At 50.7% G+C, this 16,675-nt stretch overlaps 1 protein-coding gene across 1 annotated transcript; it reads right to left on the bottom strand.

Annotated features, from left to right (window-relative positions):
* Positions 1-6,615: 6,615 nt before the first annotated feature.
* On the bottom strand, positions 6,616-13,594 carry LURAP1 (leucine rich adaptor protein 1). The gene is made up of 2 exons (XM_027838093.1): positions 13,380-13,594; positions 6,616-8,060 (listed from the first exon to the last, which is right to left on the bottom strand). Exons 1-2 carry the CDS (start codon positions 13,581-13,583, stop codon positions 7,533-7,535), a joined length of 732 nt encoding a protein of 243 aa, XP_027693894.1. The 5' UTR covers positions 13,584-13,594; the 3' UTR covers positions 6,616-7,532.
* Between the last annotated feature and the right edge of the window lie 3,081 nt (positions 13,595-16,675).

The following is a 16,675-nucleotide window of genomic DNA, read 5'->3' as shown; positions in this document are numbered from 1 at the left end:
TCTCTCCTAGCTACTCTCTCTCTTCTCTAGATTTTTGTGGCCTTACTCTCTCTTGGCTCTCCTCCTGCCTGTCTGACTACTCCTTCTAATTCTCTTTGGCTATATCATCTCTCATGTAATATCCTATATCTCTGGGTGTACATCACGGCCCTGTCGTGGGCCATATTCTTTTTGTCTATTTTCTTTCTCTTAGTAATCTCATCGCTTACATGGGTTTAATTATCAACTCCATGCAAATGACTCATAAATATATGTATAATGTTATTGTTGTTCAGTCATTTAGTTATGTCTAACTATTCATGACCCCATTTGGGGTTTTCTTGGCAAAGATACTGGAGTGCTTTGCCGTTTCCTTCTCTAGCTCATTTTACAGAAAGCTGAGGCAAACAGGGTTAAGTGACTTGCCCAGGGTCACATAACTAACAAGTGTCTGAGGCTAGATTTGAATTCAGGAAGATGAGTCTTCCTGACCCCAGGCCTAGCGTCCTATCCACTGTGCCACCTGTCTGCCCATGTATAATAATAGCTAGAATTTATACAACACTTTAAAGTTTGCAAAGAATACTAATATGTCACCTTATTTAGATCCTCTGTAAATTCTGTGAAGTAGGTGTCTCATATGAAGAAGGTCTCATTTTTAGAAATGAGAAAACTGAGACAGACAAAGGTGAAGTGACTTCCCCAGGGTCACACAGCTAGGAAATATCTGAGGCAGGATTTTAACTCAGGTCTTCCTTACTCCAAGTCTGGCCCTCTACACCTAACCACACCTAGTTTCAGTCTCTCTCCTGAGCTCCAGTCCTATATCACCAATGGCCTATTAAACATTTCGTATTGGATAGCCAGTTAAACACCTTAGTTAAAGACATCTTAAAGACCTTAGCTTGAAAAACCCAAGGTCCCTCACTTCATCCAGGATCATCTCCAGTCATCCTGATCTGTATCTTGCCTACGAACCCAGATGGCTCTGGAGAAGAAAGTGAAGCTGGTGACTTTACACAGCCCTCCCTCACTTAAATCCAATTCATTTGCATGTCATGGCACTTCCCTGATGCCATAGTCCTCTTTAAGAACTAAGGACAAACAGCAACTGAATAGCCTGGAGAGATCTCAGACTCGACATACTCTATTCAAAATAGAATTCACTATGTCTCCCCACTCCTGAAACTTACCTCGGTACTAAACATCCTTATTTTTGTCAAGGGCACCACCATCTTCCAGGTTCAGACCTTCAGCATTATTGCCTCACTCTCCTTCACCCCACACATCCAATCAGTTACTAAATCTATTCCTTACCCCTTCACCTGTTACACATTCTATGGATGCCTACAAAAAATAGTGAACAGTCAATAGTCAATAAATATTTAATAAGCACCTACTATGTGACAGGCACTGTGCTAAGTGCTGGGGAAAGAAAGACAGTCCCTGCCCTCAAGGAGCTTACAGTCTAATAGGAGAAGAGAACAGATTAAAAAAAAAAGCAGAAAAGGTAGGGAGGTACCAATGACCCAGGTGTGGTAGAGGAGGCAGAGAAGTGCCAAAGGAGTGCAGCCAGATGGGAAAGGAGGAGACATCTGAACTGAGCTCCCTCCTTAAAGGAAGTTTTGGAGTTCATGGTTCCACCTTCAGTCAGATGGAAAGAGGTAGTGATGAGATGGAGTCCCGAGACTGATGGGATATTAGCAGGATGATGAGATTAGGGCATGGTGGAGAAGTCCTAGATGGCCCAAACTAGTGCAGCCAGGTGAGAAATGAGGAGTAAGTGCATCAGTGGGAACTCAAGAACTATGGTTTTAAGTAAATATGTATACAAGGGTACTTTGAACCTGGATCTTCTTCTCTGGGAGACCCACCCTATGAGTGTTACAAATGTGAAGTCTTATATTCAAAGCTAAAAAAAAAAAAAACAATTCACAAATATAGGATGAGGGAGTCATAGCTGGATAGTTGTTTATTTGAAAAAAAAAAATCTGAACAAAAAAAAAAGGGGGCAGCTAGGTGGCGCAGTGGATAGAGCACCAGCCCTGAAGTCAGGAGGACCTGAGTTCAAATCTGACCTCAGACCAAACACCTGACACACTTAGTAGCTGTGTGACCCTGGACAAGTCACTTAACCCCAATTGCCTAAAAAAAAAATCTGGTGATTTTCATGGACTATAAGATCAAAAATTAGTGACAGCCAAAAACACTGATGTGATCTCAGAGCCTGGATTGAGAGGCATCGTGCCTATATTTCTCTGATGGTGATGGGTCCTGGATATCTGTGCAATGTCAAGAGAGAAAGGAGGAAGCTGCAAAGCACCCTGAGGGAGAGAGAGGCAGGTCAAACCCCACTACCATTGTGATCATCATCTCTCTCACACCCTGATGGAGATACCTTAGGACCCTGAAGCCAAGATCCTTGGAAGGATCACTGTTTCCAGCCCAGGGCCCTCAGCCTTTCCTGGGAAGCAACCCCTGTGAAGATGCAGCCTGAGTGGACATAGGCTTGCAGATCCAGACCTAGAAGAGAAAGTTCCTTTCTTCAATATCCTTGGCCCAATCAAATGGTTCTACAATAGAAACTGATATGATTTTGCCAGAGGAATCAGGACATTAAACAGGCAGTATGACCATCTGCTTGGCCACTCTACCCTATGGACCATCTCACTTGTAGCTAAAACCTTCCCTATGTGTTGCTGCCAATAGAATAAGAGCTCCCTTACCTACCTGTGTACTGAGGGCCTGGCTTACTTTTCTACTTATATCCTCAGCTATTAGCACAATACTTTGTCCATAGTAAGCACTTACTAAATGCTTTATTTAATCATTCATTCATTCATGGAATACCACAGTCTCCAAAGTATTGAAATTGAGAATCACTCAAAGGGCAACAGAGAGGCATATGGGGGATGTGAATGGGCTGAAATACATCCCAAGTATGGAATTATGCTAGAGAGATAGTGAAAAGGACCTCATCACAGAAATGTATGACTGGAAAAAGAAAAAAAAATGAGTTGCATCATTAGGGAATGATTGAACAACACTTCCAATTGGGCCAGAATTAGATTAAAATGTAATTGGGTAATATTTAACAAAATAATTAAAAATACAAAAGAACATAATGTTAATTTCCTTATGTACGGTTCAATGGCCTCTGTTTCTACTTTTGATGAGTCTGATGCCGCTGGTTTAGCTGAAGAAGAGGGACAATGGTGAGGAATGCCAGCCGGATCTGAAGGACTACCACGGGGATAAAGGATTAGGCATTTTCTGCTTGGTCCTGGAGGGCGGAACCAGGAGCAATGATGGGGATAGTGCAGTGGTTTCACCCTGATGGAACACAATGCTGATGGGTTGTTCCGCGGAAGGTGGCGGGCTCCCCTCAATGAAGGCCTTTCAGCAGAGGCTACTCTTCAGATACAGGCTGGACGTGGCACTGCCCAACCCAGCTGGGCCCTTCTTCCTAGCAGGGACAGCTGAGCACTCTGCACGTGCTCAAAAGGATTAGGCTCCTTGGCCAGTCCCTGTTACCTTCAGCCTACCCTCTCAGCTGCCCGCTCAGGCTGAGAGAGGCCCTCACCCATTACACCCTTTATTCCTACCTCCTCACCTACTGCCTGGCTGACCTTGAGCAAGTCACTTCAAATTACTGGGCCTTAGTTGACTCATAAAATGAAGGGGTGGGATGAGCGAGACGCAGGTTCCTTCTAACTCTGGATCTAGGCTCCTAAGATCTCACTTCTTTTCCTCCTTCCCTCTTTCTCTTTTTCCCTCACCCACACTAGATCCTCTCCATCATTGCCTCCAGAAAGCCCTCATCCTAACCAGCCTCATGCTGGGGACTTGATCTTCAGGGAGCACAGAGATTTCCCAGACCCTGGTGACTGGCCCCCTTCCCTGGGGCCTGCAGGGGGACCCAGAGTCAGGAGGCCCATATGAGGGTAACCAACCATAGCTGCCCTGGGGTAGGGGTGGGGACAGTGCCTAGAGCAATGACCCAAGGAGCCAGACTCCTCTCCCAGGCTTCCAGGGGTACCCTGAATTCCCACAGATCCTAGGCCCTCTCTCTGCTGGCTCCTAGACTCAGGGCTCCCCCTTTCCCCTGCTCTCCATCCTGGCTACACCCAACAGGGCTCTTAGGTACTGCTACCAGGCTCAGGGACACTGGGGACATTGGACAGGAGGAGAAATGTATAGAAAGTGCCAGAAGTCAGAGAGGATGTGTGTGTGTGATCAAAGCAGGAATTGTCTCTTCTATGAGAGTAGGCAAAGGTCTGATTTAGGCAAGAGAACCCCCTCTTTCTCTCTCAGACAAGAGGTTCCCCCCAATTCGAGCTCTCCTGTGTTCTGCCCTGTATGCTCAGACCACGGCTGGAGTGCTGGGTGTACTCCCGAGCACCAGAGTTTAGAGAGGACACTGACAATCTGGAGTGTCCATAGGAGGGCAGCCAAGCTAGAGAAGGGCCTTGAGTCCCCATCATGAGCTGCAAGGGATGGGGAGACGAACATTCCAACCCTCCCCCTCGGGAGAACCCTCATACAGGGCTTTTTCTTAAAGAGCATTACAAACATGCTCTCATCCAAACAGCCTTTTCAAGGCCACAGAGTGTTATTCCCTGGAGACCTGGAGATAATGACCTTCTGACTCATAGACCTCAGAAGGCACTGAGCTTATCCTGGACCTAAATAGGATTCCTTTTCTGCTCCTGCTTGCAGACCTAGATAGAGCAGGAGCTCAGAGCCTCGCTTCCAGGAACTTGCAACTTCCAATATTGTGGATAACTGTATTTCACTATAATTGGCTTCCTTGGTAATCCTGTATATTTCACTTTTTGCATTTAAAAAATATTTTTCTGAGAAGGGGTCAAGAGGCTTCATCAGACTGTCCAAAGGGGTGCAGTACAACATAAAAAAGGTGAAAAGCTTCTGCCCTAAAGGGGAGCTCACTACCTTTTTACGGAGGCAATCAGGGTTAAGTGACTTGCCCAGGGTCACACAGCTAATAAGTGTCTGAGGCCGGATTTGAACCCAGGCCCTGGAAGCTCATTACCTTTTGAGGAAGCCCATTCCATTCCACTAATGGCCAGAACTAACTGGTCAATTTTTCCTTGCTTGTGTATCCCCATAACTTTCCCCATCTAGGCTCTGGTCTTGGTTTTGCTCTCTGGGGCCGAGCAGAGCAAGGCTAATCCTTCTTCCATGTGACAGTCCTTCAGAGGCTTAAAGACCGCAATCTAGCCAGTCTCCTCCCCTCACCCCAGGTCTTCTCTTCTCTAGGATGGCTGAATGTCCCTGGTCCCCTCCTCTCCCATTGTCTGGTCTCCAGTGCCTTCACCATCCTAGCTGACCTCATGCCACTCTTGAGGCTGGACTTAACTGGGGAGCCATTTGAGGGTGGGGAAGGCAAGCGATGGGAGAGGGGAGGTGGGAGACGGTGGAGTCAGGACTGGGGAGCCCCCTGATATCACAAGCCATCTCCCAGCCTCTGACCCCAACCTATTGCTCAGAAAGGACAGCAAATGGTGCCAGCTCCCTGGTAGCCAAACTGTGCCATGGTGGGAGGGGGTGGAGTTAAAAATGAAGGAGAAGGGAAACTCCCCTGACAACCATAGCTGGATAGGCAAAGGAGGGGAAAGGGAATTTATATAGCACCTACTATGTGCCAGGCACTGCGCTAAGTGCTTTTTACAGCTATTATCTCATTGGATCCTCACAACAGCCCTGGGTGGTGGTTGCAATTATTATCCTCATTTTACATTTGAGGGAACTGAAACACTAAGACAGAGGTGAAGTGACTTGCCCAGGGTCACATAGCTAGTCAGTATCTGAGGCTGGATGTGAACTCAGTCCTGACTTCAGGACCAGCGCTCTATCCACTGGGCCACCAGCTGCCTCTGGTGACTGGAAGAGCTGAGGCTCTTGTCTGGGCCCTGTTGGGACTGATGGCGTTGGAGTCAGGCCTTATGGGAGCTGAACTTGGGCCCCTTGGCCAGAGGAGTCTGCTTTGTTCTCTCCCCCGCCTATCATGTAGATAAATTGATTTGTCTGGGCCACTCCCCCCCTTCCAGAGTGCCAACCTCACTCATAGGCACCAAGCTCAGCTCCACTTAGAATTAGCCCGATCTGCTATCAAACAAGGATCTAGGCCCTTGGGTATTGGCTTCCCATTCCCCCTTGGGCGCTGTGACTTCAGCTCCTTCCCCCATGCCTTAGTCTACCTTTTGCCAGGTCCCCATGGGGAATTTATGGACAGAGGTTCTTTCTCCAGTCTGTGGTGCCCTCCCAGACACCCTACCATCCTGAGGAGGAGACTCAGAGTCCCTCATCCATTAGAAAGACAGAGACAGATGGACACACAAGTCAGAGACAGAGACACACAGATCAGAGAATAAAAAACAGGGAGACGTGTCAAGTGGACCAGAATAACAGAGATCAAGACACCCCATCAGCCTCAGTTTTGAGAAAGTAGACAAAGAATCTTCAACTTGGCAGCTGAGATAGAAAGAGACAGAGTTGGAGGCGCACAGAAAACAGACAGACTGGGCAGTGGGCAGCTGGTGCCATGTGGGCAGAACAGGCTCAGGCGACAATGGACTTTATTGAAACTGAGTATTATGAGCCTCTCCCTCCCCCTCTCCTCAGATAACCTAACCCTCCCTCCCCCCACCCTGAGGCTCAAGCCCCATGGCACTGAGACTGGACAGAGAGACCAAGGGTCATGAATTGGCATACAAATGGTGTGTGGGGGGGTGGCAGGAGAAGAGGAGAGTCAGTTAGGCCAGGCTTAGCCGCTGAGACAGAATCCTGCACCTCCTCCCCACTGTGGGCAAGAGAAGAATACCAGCACGAGATTCCTCCCCATCTGCTGGTGAGGTTGAGACCAGGAGGAAATGAGGCTCCTGCTGACAGAAAGTTTTGGGAGCCCATGGGAGGCAGGGGCCTATCACTCCCAGGAAGGGACAAGGAGAAGCTTGGCCACCAGGAAGTGATATTGACCCAGTCAGGTGTCCCAATCCTACAGTCAATGGGAAGATATAGCCCCTAGGTGGTGGGTTTGGGAGGTGGCCTCCCGCATCCTCCATAGACAGGATACTATCCCTGATGCAGGGAAGGGGTGAGTTACCACCCAGCACTCTAGGTGACTTTGTAGAGAATGGGGAGGAGCTTCCAGAATGGCTCCTCCCACCCCCAACCTAATAGCTGGGGGAGTCTAGCTTGGAAGGGGGGCAACGTTAACCCATCTCTGGCACCCAATCCACCAGCCTCCCCTAAATCAAGCAGGGCCCTCACTAGGCAAATGTTGCCATCTGGCTGACTTCTTGAAGCAGGAGGACAGGACATAAGAGACAGTACCTCTCGTGAGGGAAGAGCTGGGGGAGAGGAAGGCTGACCTGAGGAACATCTTGGGGCCTAGTTTCCAATCTCTTCCTCCAGACCTTCAGATCTTAAATTTAAAGCTAGAAGTGACCTTTGAAACCATACTGTCTCCTCATTTCAGAGAATGAAAGGAAGGGGATGGATTGTAGGAGATGAGAAGCCTGGGGCTGCAGCTACAAGAATGTCACATCATCCTGACACTGTCCCCAGTACCAGTGGGCCCCATAGCTGAGGCCAGACCTGGCATCCTCAAGGACCTCCTCTCCGGGAGGCTTCCGCCTAGACCTGGCCCCCGATGATGTGTCAGCCTCTATCCAGGACCTCTCCTCTGAGGGAGGAGCTTTTGCCCAGGTCATGCCAGGCGGAGGATGTTGGGGGCCAGCCTCGGAGAGCCCCTCGTCATCGGGCTCAGCCCCTGAGGCCAGTGTGTCCAGGTAGCTGCCGATGGAGACGCTGTCCAGCCGGTCGACAGCTGCAGCTGTGGTGGTGGTAGGAGTGGGGTCGGGCAGGCTCTCCCAGCTGCCCCGGTGGGAGCAGATTCCTGGGCTGCCCCCTGTCAAGCTGTACTGGCTGCTAGTGAGGCTGCTGCAGCGGCTAGCCAGGGCCCCTCGCTCTTCCAGCAGCCAGCGGACTGCCTCAATGCCTTCGTTCACCGTGACAAGCTGCTGCAAGATCTTCACATCGATGGCTCGAAGGTAAGCCTGGGGAGGGAGGGACAGAGGCTGAGTCCAGGCAGGGTGGACAAGGCCAGCCCCTAAGTCATGAAGGCCATCCCACGGGGCAGGGCAGGAGTCAGAATCACAAGTCTGGAGGTCTGATTTATATGCTAGCTGTGTGACCTTTGGGCAAGTCATTTTCTCCCACACACACACACACACACATACACATACTCCATGACTCAGTTTCCTAGTCTGCAAAATGAGTGGACTAGACCGGATGGTCTGTAAGTTCCCTTCACAGCCTAACATTCCATGAGTCTAAATCACAGAATCACAGCAACTCAGAGATGGAAGGCACTTCTGTGGCCGCAATTCCACTCTAGACATCATCCCCTACAAGTGGTCAGGCCTATTTGGAACTTCCCCCCCCCATGGTGCCTAGGGCCAAGCAGGGCCAAGCTGATCCGTGTTTCATAGGACAGCCCTTTATCTATTTGAAGACAGCTGTCCTAACAAGATCACACAAATGGCTAACACTGGTTCTAGAGGATGGATAATGAAATGGCCTAGACCGCTCATGGCAGACCTGCTGGATGCCCACCATCATGCCTGCTGCTGGGTCAGGTCACTGTGCTGGTCAATAGGTCCAGGGAGTCTAGGGAAGGTTTATTGTCTGTCCATTGGGCTAAGGTTGAATGTGGGGCCAGGGAAAGGCAGAGGGAGGAAGACAGAGATGGGCCTGGGCATCAGAAGTCACAATAACATCACTAGGAGGATTGGGATGTGTGAGGGGCAAAGGCCAGGAGGCTGCAGTTCTCAGAGTGGGATCTCAGCTCTCCAGGTCTGGCCTCGGTACATTTCTGATGACTGGTCAAGGGCTGAGGTAGGATGATGAGCGCTGGTGACTGGAGGGGAAAGGACGAGGTAGCTAAAGTTGAGGAATGAGAAATGAGAGTCTCAGAGGGTTCATCAGCTTGGATATAATGTCCCCGAAGAATGTAGCAAGGAGGGGTAGCTAGGTGGCGCAGTGGATAGAGACCAGCCCTGGAGTCAGGAGGACCTGAGTTCAAATCCAGCCTCAGACTCTTGACACTTACTAGCTGTGTGACCTTGGGCAAGTCACTTAACCCCGTTGCCTAGCAAAAAAGAAAAAAAAAGGGAAAAAAGAATGTAGCAAGTATAGGGTTAAAGAGGAAAACTGACCAAGAGCCAGACTGTCAAGTCAGTGAGAAAGCTGGGGGCAGAACCCAGAGGTCAGCAGAGGGCCACCAAGAATGGGGGGAGGATAAGACAAGAAGATTGGCTAGACTAGGGGTTTGGGTGTGGCCTTTTGACTGAGTCCAAGTTTTACGGAACAAATCTTTTTATTAAGACGATTTGTTCTGTGCAGTTTGGATTCAGTCAAAGGGCCACACTTGAGGACCTAGAGGGCCACATGTGGCCTTGAAGCCGCAGGTTCCCCACCCCTGCGCTAGACCTCTGAAGAGAAAAGGTCAGCCAGGGGCAGCGACAGAGGAGGGGTCCTCAGGCTGCAGCAGGGGCAGGGCGTCTTCCAGGGCGAGCAGAGAGTGAAGGACTGTGGGTTAAAAGCTTCAAGGAGGTCCCGGAAGAGTCTGTCATCCGCCACAGAATGAATGGGCCATGCCCAAGGCAGTCTGGATGGGAGGGGGCAGTGTGGTGTGTCCATTTCTCTAGAGCCCCTAAGACCAGAGTGGGTGCCTGAAATTGGGACTTGCTGCATGTCAGCGGTATGTGGGGGGAATGCCTGAGGGGGTTGGGGCAAGCTGTGCTCCCCTCACAGACAGAGGAAGTCACCTTTGTGGTGCCCCACGGGCCGTGGACGTGACTCTGGGGCTGGCAGCGCTGTTGGGGGGGGCTGAATGAGAGGCCTCCAGTCTCAGGATGAATCCAATTGAACCAACATTTCCCCAGTGGCCCTCCCTGTGCCGCTGGGTGGGAATGTGAGGCTCGTGAGGCCAGCCAGGGCCATCTGCAGGTGGTCAAGCCTGGAGCAATGAGGACAGTACTGAGAACCAGCTTTCAAGCAGCCAGAAGGAGCTTCCTCACAATCCCAAAGGGGAATGGGCTGCCTAAGAAGGTAGTGAGCTTTCCAAGCATCGACAGGGCCAGAAGAGAAGGGATTTTGGTTCAGCGTCAGACTGGACTACAAGCCTTGGGGAGAGGGTATGGGGCTCTGGTCATGAGTCCCCCTAGGGGACCCTACAATAGGTTCTGCCCCAAATGGGGAGCCACCCAGAGAGGCCAGGTAGTGCGAAGGTGAGAGAGAACATTTTGTTGTTATTCAGTCGTGTGTGACCCTATTTGGGCCTTTCTTGGCAAAGATACTGGAATGGTTTAGCCATTTCTTTCTCCAGCTCATTTTACAGATGAGGAGATTGAGGCCAATAGGGTTATTTTAGTGACTTGCCCAGAGTCATGCAGCAGGGAAGTGTCTGAGGCCAGATTTGAACTCACAAAGATGAGTCTTCCTGACTCCACACCTGGTGCTCTATCCATTATACCACTAGCTCTCTGAGAGAGAACACTGTCTCTACAGATTTCTTTTTTTTCCCCCTACAGAATTCTAAGAACCAGGCAACAGCCTCTCAGCCTCAAGGAAGAGACAGCCAGAGCCAGAGAATAGGTATGAATATGCATGTATGGCTGTGGGGGATGGAGGGTAGAGAGTGACATCACTGTCCAGGCCCCGGAAAAAGCAGGGACTCCACACTTCCTGGCTCCCAGGCCCCCCCCACCCCCACAACACTTACTGGAGGCATTTGGGGATTCTCAGAGAATGTGGAAGCATAGAATGTCTGAGCTCAAGGGAACCTTGAGAATCACCAAGTTTGATCCCATCATTTTACAGAGGAGGAAACTGAGACCCTGAGGAGGGAAACGGCTTGCTCAAGGTCACTCAGCTTGTAAGGGGCAGAGCTAGGACACCACACTGACAGCCTGGGCTACAATATACCCAGGGGCTCTGGTTACCAAGGCAACAGCAGCAAGAGTGGGAGGTCTCCTGGAGGGGGAAGGGAGAGAAATGCCTCCCCCCCCCAACCCTGCCACCCTCCCCAGCCCCCCAAGGGGCCACTTCTGCCACAATATTCAGACTGTAGGTCAGGAGGTGATCAGGAAGGGAGGAATAGGCTGGGGCTTGGGCATAAGGAGGATCCTGTGCCAGCCCATCTTGAGTGGGACAGCTGGGGTGGCAGATGGAGGCATGAAGGGCAGAGCCATCCTCCCTTCCCACGCACAGATTTTGGGGAGGTAATAGGGAGCCTTAAAGGGCCAGTGCCCCAAAGTCACAGAGTCTCCAAGCTGGAAGGGACATCATAGAATGTCAGACCATCTAGGCTCCTTAAGACAGCAAAGGAAACAGACCTGGAGAGAAGGGAGTTGCCTATACTCACAGCCAGTAAGGGACAGGGCGGGTATTGGAATGTGGGTCTCCTACTGTCCACTTTACAGCTTACAGAGTCACAGATTCATGGAAAATTGTAGGCCCTAGCCATTCTCCCACCCCAGGGGAAAGGAGAAGATGATTAGATGAGGCTGGATACCAGGATACCCAAATCTCAATGCCAGCTGGGTCCCTGGAAAGCCAGATTGGGGGTTTTAGGAGAAACTAGAGGAGCATGGCTCCCCATTGCACTCCCCACCTCAATTAAGCAGGCTTCCTCATGGGGGATGAAAATTCAAAGGTTGTGAAAAACCCCTTCCCCCAATACTACCTCTTCTGCTCAGGGGGTCTGAACCCTCCATTTCAGCTGACAGAGGGAGAAGTTAGAAAGTGTTAACACTGAAAGGGAAAGGGTCTGGGACATGCCTTTCTAGGCCTCACACTAGCTGAGTGACCTCAGACAAGTTCCTTTTACCACTGGGCCTCAGTTTCCCCATCTGTAAAGTGGAGTAACAACTAGCTACCAGAGGGGTGGAGTGGGGAAGTGCTTTGTAAACTTTTCTATACAAATGGGGGCTATAACTATTATTAACCCCATGACATCATCATAGATTGGAGCCCCACCATTCCATCACAGCAGGTTTTTGAGTTTTAGCTGAAGACAATTCACTTCTCTAGTGGAAAGCCCTGTGATGCTAGAGGCCAGTCTTCTGTGCAGTTGGCCTTGGACAGCAGACCCACAGTCTATTGATTGGAGGCACCGCGGCACTGGGTGCCTCAGGGCCAGCCTGAGAGCTCTCCCTTTTCCCCACATGCCGGGTCAATTCAGTTGAGCTCTCTCAGAAGAGACTCCAAGGTCACCCCCGAGGCCACCAGGAGGCAGTGTAAGCAATCATCAAAATAAGGTTTTCCTTTGCCTTACCACCATTCTCCTTGCCTCCCTCCCAAGTTACAGAGTAGAAAACTGAGACTCATAGAATTGAAGGATTTGCCCAAGGTCACAAAGCTGCCCAGTAGCCTCCACTGATGTCCAATTCAGGGTCCTCTCCATCGTGTTCCAGCTGCCTCTGTTTCTCACTCTGAGCCCTAAGATCCTGGGGAGAGGGGTTCTCCAGCTAACTCAGGGACCACTGGCCTTTAGCAGAGTCGGGGTGCTGAAAAGTCGTGAGTGGGGATATGGCAGCTTGGGCACCTTCTGCCCAACACAAACACACACCCACGGTGAGGGGTGGGGGAAGCAGATGGCTCCTCGGAGCCTGGGCTTTCGCGGCACCCCCTTCTTACCCTAGCGCAAAGGCGCCAGTGAATAGGAGGTGGCCAGGGTCTGGGAAAGAGAAGGGTTGAGGAGACGGGGAGGGCGATTCGTCCCGCCGCAGTGGCTTCCTGCAGCCCTGTCTTTGGTGAAAGTTATGGGGGTCGACGGATAAGAGATGGAATGGATGGCGTCCGAGGACCCTTCTTTGCACAGAACAGACCGGGGCCCACTGAGGGAAGGGTCTTGTCCAGGGTCCTAACAGCTTGCTGACGGTCGGCATTACAGCCCGGGCCAAGGCAGCGGTGGTGCTGCATCTGCGTGCTGGATCGGAGCAAGTGTCTGGGGAGTGACGCAGGCCCCAACATCCCCCACGGAAAAAGAAAACAAACCTGACCTTTTATTATGGACCCGGACGGGATAAACAAAACAGAACAAAACAAAACAAATCGAGCGATGGAAAAAGCCCCAGAAAGTCTTTTCCCCAGCCCTGGGGGTGGAGGCTTACGGTTGCCCACAGCCCCAAAGCCGGGTTCAGCTCACACCCGGCCAGGTTTTAACCCTGTGGGCGGTGGGGGCTGGGGGGGGGCGCGGTATCAAGCAGGAGCTTTATTTAACCCTTTGGTGGGGAGTGACTGGCTGGGACGGAGACCAGGTTTAAAATCCGGCGGGGGAGAGCGGGGCACAGAGGGAGAGACTCACTCACCAGCTCCAGCCTCAGCGCCGTGACCTTGTCTCCCAGACCGAGGCCGTGGCCGGCTTCTGGCGTCCCTCGGGGAGGCTGCAGCAGCGCGGACACTGGCTCTCCCTCGCCCCGCAAGCTGCGGAGCAGCCCCTCGGGAGTCTTCCGACCCACCTTGCCCTCCACGTCCCGCAGGTCGGGCGCCGAGCCCTCCGGGGTCCCCTCCATGCGGGGGCAGGAGGGGCCCGGGGCGCTTCGCGTCCCCCGCCCCCCACCCCTACGGGGCGGGGCCGCCCGGACTCCTAGTTCCCACCCTCCTGGCTCTTCCCCCAAGCGGAGTGGAGCTTCGGATCGCGGAGCCCAGTCGAGGTCCGGAGCTGAGGGGCGGGGCCTGAGCTAGCTGCTAGGGACGACTCCGACTCCGGAATCCCTCTCTCCTTCGTTCTGCGAGCCGCCGACCTCCGCAGAATCCAGCTGGGAACTGCAAGCCTGGACTAGGTGCGGGGGGTGGGGGCGGACCCGACAGCGCCGTAAATATCAGAGCAGCGCTTAGCCCCCTGCGCAGTTACTTGTGAGGCGGAATGCCGTTTTCCCGCGCTACGTAGATAGCAGACCCGGGTTCTAGTCTCCTGGCCACTGAGGCTTCCTGGCTGGGAAGAATGCCGTCATCTCTTCTCCAGATCTCAGCTTTCTCATCTGTAAAAGATGGTCGGAAGTATGTATGTGCTGATCTTGGAGTCGGGAGACCTGGGTGGAAATTCTGCCTGGGACAGGAGGTGGGACCCTGGACAAGTACCTTGTCATTGTCTTCATAGCAACCCAGGTGATGTTATGTTCTCCATTTTACAGTTGGGGAAACTGAGGCAAACAGTTACATGACTTGTCTAGGGTCACACAGCTAAGTCTGAGGCCAAATCTGAACTGAGTTCTTCCTGACGCCAGGCCCAGCCAGGGCCTTTCATCACTTTCATCATCTACCTGCCTCAATGAAGCTAACAATAATTATTGGGGTACATCCAGCTCACTGGGTTGTCAAGGTGAGGCTCCAAGGAGATAGATAATTGGAGGAGAAAATAGAAAAGGCAAGACATATCTATGTCGATATGAAGGTCTGCACTAGAGAACCGCTAAGGTTTGTTTTAGCTCTAACTTTCTCTGTTCTAAGACCCCTCCCAGCTCTGATATTCCTTGTTCTACAGCCCCAACCAGCTCTGACATTCCCTGTTCTAAGCTCCCTTCCAGCTCTGACCTCGGTTCTCTGTTCCAAGCTCCACCACCTCTGCTATTCTCTTAAATTCCCTTCTCTCCCCATCACCAGTTCTGACATTCTGTTTTCTAAGGGCCATCCTAGATCTGTCTTATATTCTCAGTTCTACCTTCCTATGTTTCTCTCAGTTCTAACGTTCTCTGTTCCGTGTTCTAAAATCCCTTCCAGCTCCCACATTCTCTGTTCTATGCCCCAAGGGTCCAAAAATCTAAGTGGAAGATTCTACAAGTCTCTGATTCCAAGCCTGAGGTTCTAGCATCCTCATTCTGAAGTGCTGAATATCCTAAATTTCTAAGAAACAGATTCTAATGTTTTGAGAATCTGAGTCTAAGATAAGAAAAATCCAAGATTTCCCAGTCTGCCTGGAAACCCCCCTACACACACACACACCCCTCTCCTTCCATGAGCAAGGCTAGAGCCCTTGGGAGACTGAACTTGGTTCCAAGGGGCCTCTGGATGTAAAGAACCCAGAGCACTAATCTCCCTGCCCCCAACCCATTCCCCACTCCCTCCTGTCCCTGTTTTCTCTCCCTAAAAATTAATTGGCCTTGGAAAAGGGAGTAGCTAAGCAACAGCCTAGAGGGGGTGGAGGAGGGAGTGGTGAGTGTGGCAACCTCTTCCTTCCTCCTCCTCCACATCTACAATATTAATACATACTCCCCTGGATTCCTGTATCCTATGCTAGACCTGAGGATATTAACGGGGCTAGGACCCAAACCCTTCCTCCCAAGGCCGTGGGGGATCTAAAAATAATGAGAAAAGTACCACCACCTGACACTTGTATATCCACAGCCTAGCTGGGAGGGGTAAGGAGGGGTGGTGGAGAGGGTACTGGGCTGAGAGTCAGGAAATCTGGAATCTAGTATTATATCTGCCATTGACTACTGTGTGTGTGGCCTAGGCTAAGTCACTTTAGCTCTCTGGGCTATCTTTTAAATAAAAATAAACCTCCTTGACACTGGAGCCAGACTCTGGACTCCAGACACTCCAGCTAAGTGGACCCTGGATAGTTCAGTTCCTCATCACCTCTTGCCCGGACAAATAACAGTAATATTTACAAAGCACTAACATATTTGATTATCTCAGTAGGTCCTCACAATTACCCTATGACTAGGTGCTCATATTATTAGTATCCCTATTTTACAGGTAAGGAAACAGGTTAAGTGACTCATCTAAGGTCACACAGCTGGTATCTGAGGTGAGATTTGAACCCAGGTATTTCTGACTGCAGGTCTATGAACTCTATCCACTACTTTGTGCTGCCTCAGTTGCCTGAGCCTCCCATTTGTTTTCTCTGGCAATGTTCTTACCCCTCTCCAATCCATCCCAGGGCAGACATCATTTTACAAAACTCTCACAGATTACTCAATGCTTGCAAAGGCCTTTCCAAACCCAAAGACAATTTTTAAAAAGTAAGGAAAATCCAGTAAGTCCTCTCCCCCTGGTGTCCTCCCCAAAAGCTTCAGAACCTACGGGTGCTTGGGGCCAACTGGAAGTCACCCCTCAGGTTCTGATGAGAAGCCAAACTGTGTAAAAAGCAACACTTAGGGAGGGCACCAAGGCAAAGTTAAACTAATTCTTAAAAAAAAAAGTTTAAGAATTTTGTAAAATGATGTCTGCTTATTAAAATTGCGTAACCATGGATTTAAATACACACACACACACATATATTTGGTATTCTGTGTTTGACAAATACCAATTAAAATGAACATTCTGTAGACAAAGAAGAAGATTGTATATGAAACAATGAATCCCTGTAACAAATTGGTAGCTTTTTTTTTAATATACATAAGAAATTCCTATCATAGGATCCTACTGATGCTGTCCTCCTTGTCTGGGATGCCCTCCGGACCTCCTCCTGGGCTCTTCTGTGTTTTAACCTGCTCCAATGCCCCCCTATTCTTTCTTTGTTTTTTTTTATTGACATCACTATTGCTCAAGCCCCTCCTTTCCAACCCCTTAGAGAGAGACAGAGGAGGGGGGAGGGAGACAGAGGAAGAGGGAGGGAGACAGAGAGAGAGAGAGAGAGAGAGAGAGAGAGAGAGAGAGAGAG

This window comes from Vombatus ursinus, unplaced genomic scaffold, assembly GCF_900497805.2.
Source record: "Vombatus ursinus unplaced genomic scaffold, bare-nosed wombat genome assembly UNPS02014825.1, whole genome shotgun sequence".
NCBI classification, from domain to species: domain Eukaryota; kingdom Metazoa; phylum Chordata; class Mammalia; order Diprotodontia; family Vombatidae; genus Vombatus; species Vombatus ursinus.
This window is presented reverse-complemented; position numbering and strand designations above follow the sequence as displayed.

What these genes read in the sequence shown, in the direction of transcription:
- LURAP1 (XM_027838093.1), bottom strand. Translation starts at nt 13,583, where the DNA reads ATGGAGGGGACCCCGGAGGGCTCGGCGCCCGACCTGCGGGACGTGGAG. An exon ending in CGGCGCTGAGGCTGGAGCTG is followed by an intron (nt 8,061 to 13,379) that starts GTGAGTGAGTCT and finishes CTCCCTCCCCAG; the next exon opens with GCTTACCTTCGAGCCATCGA.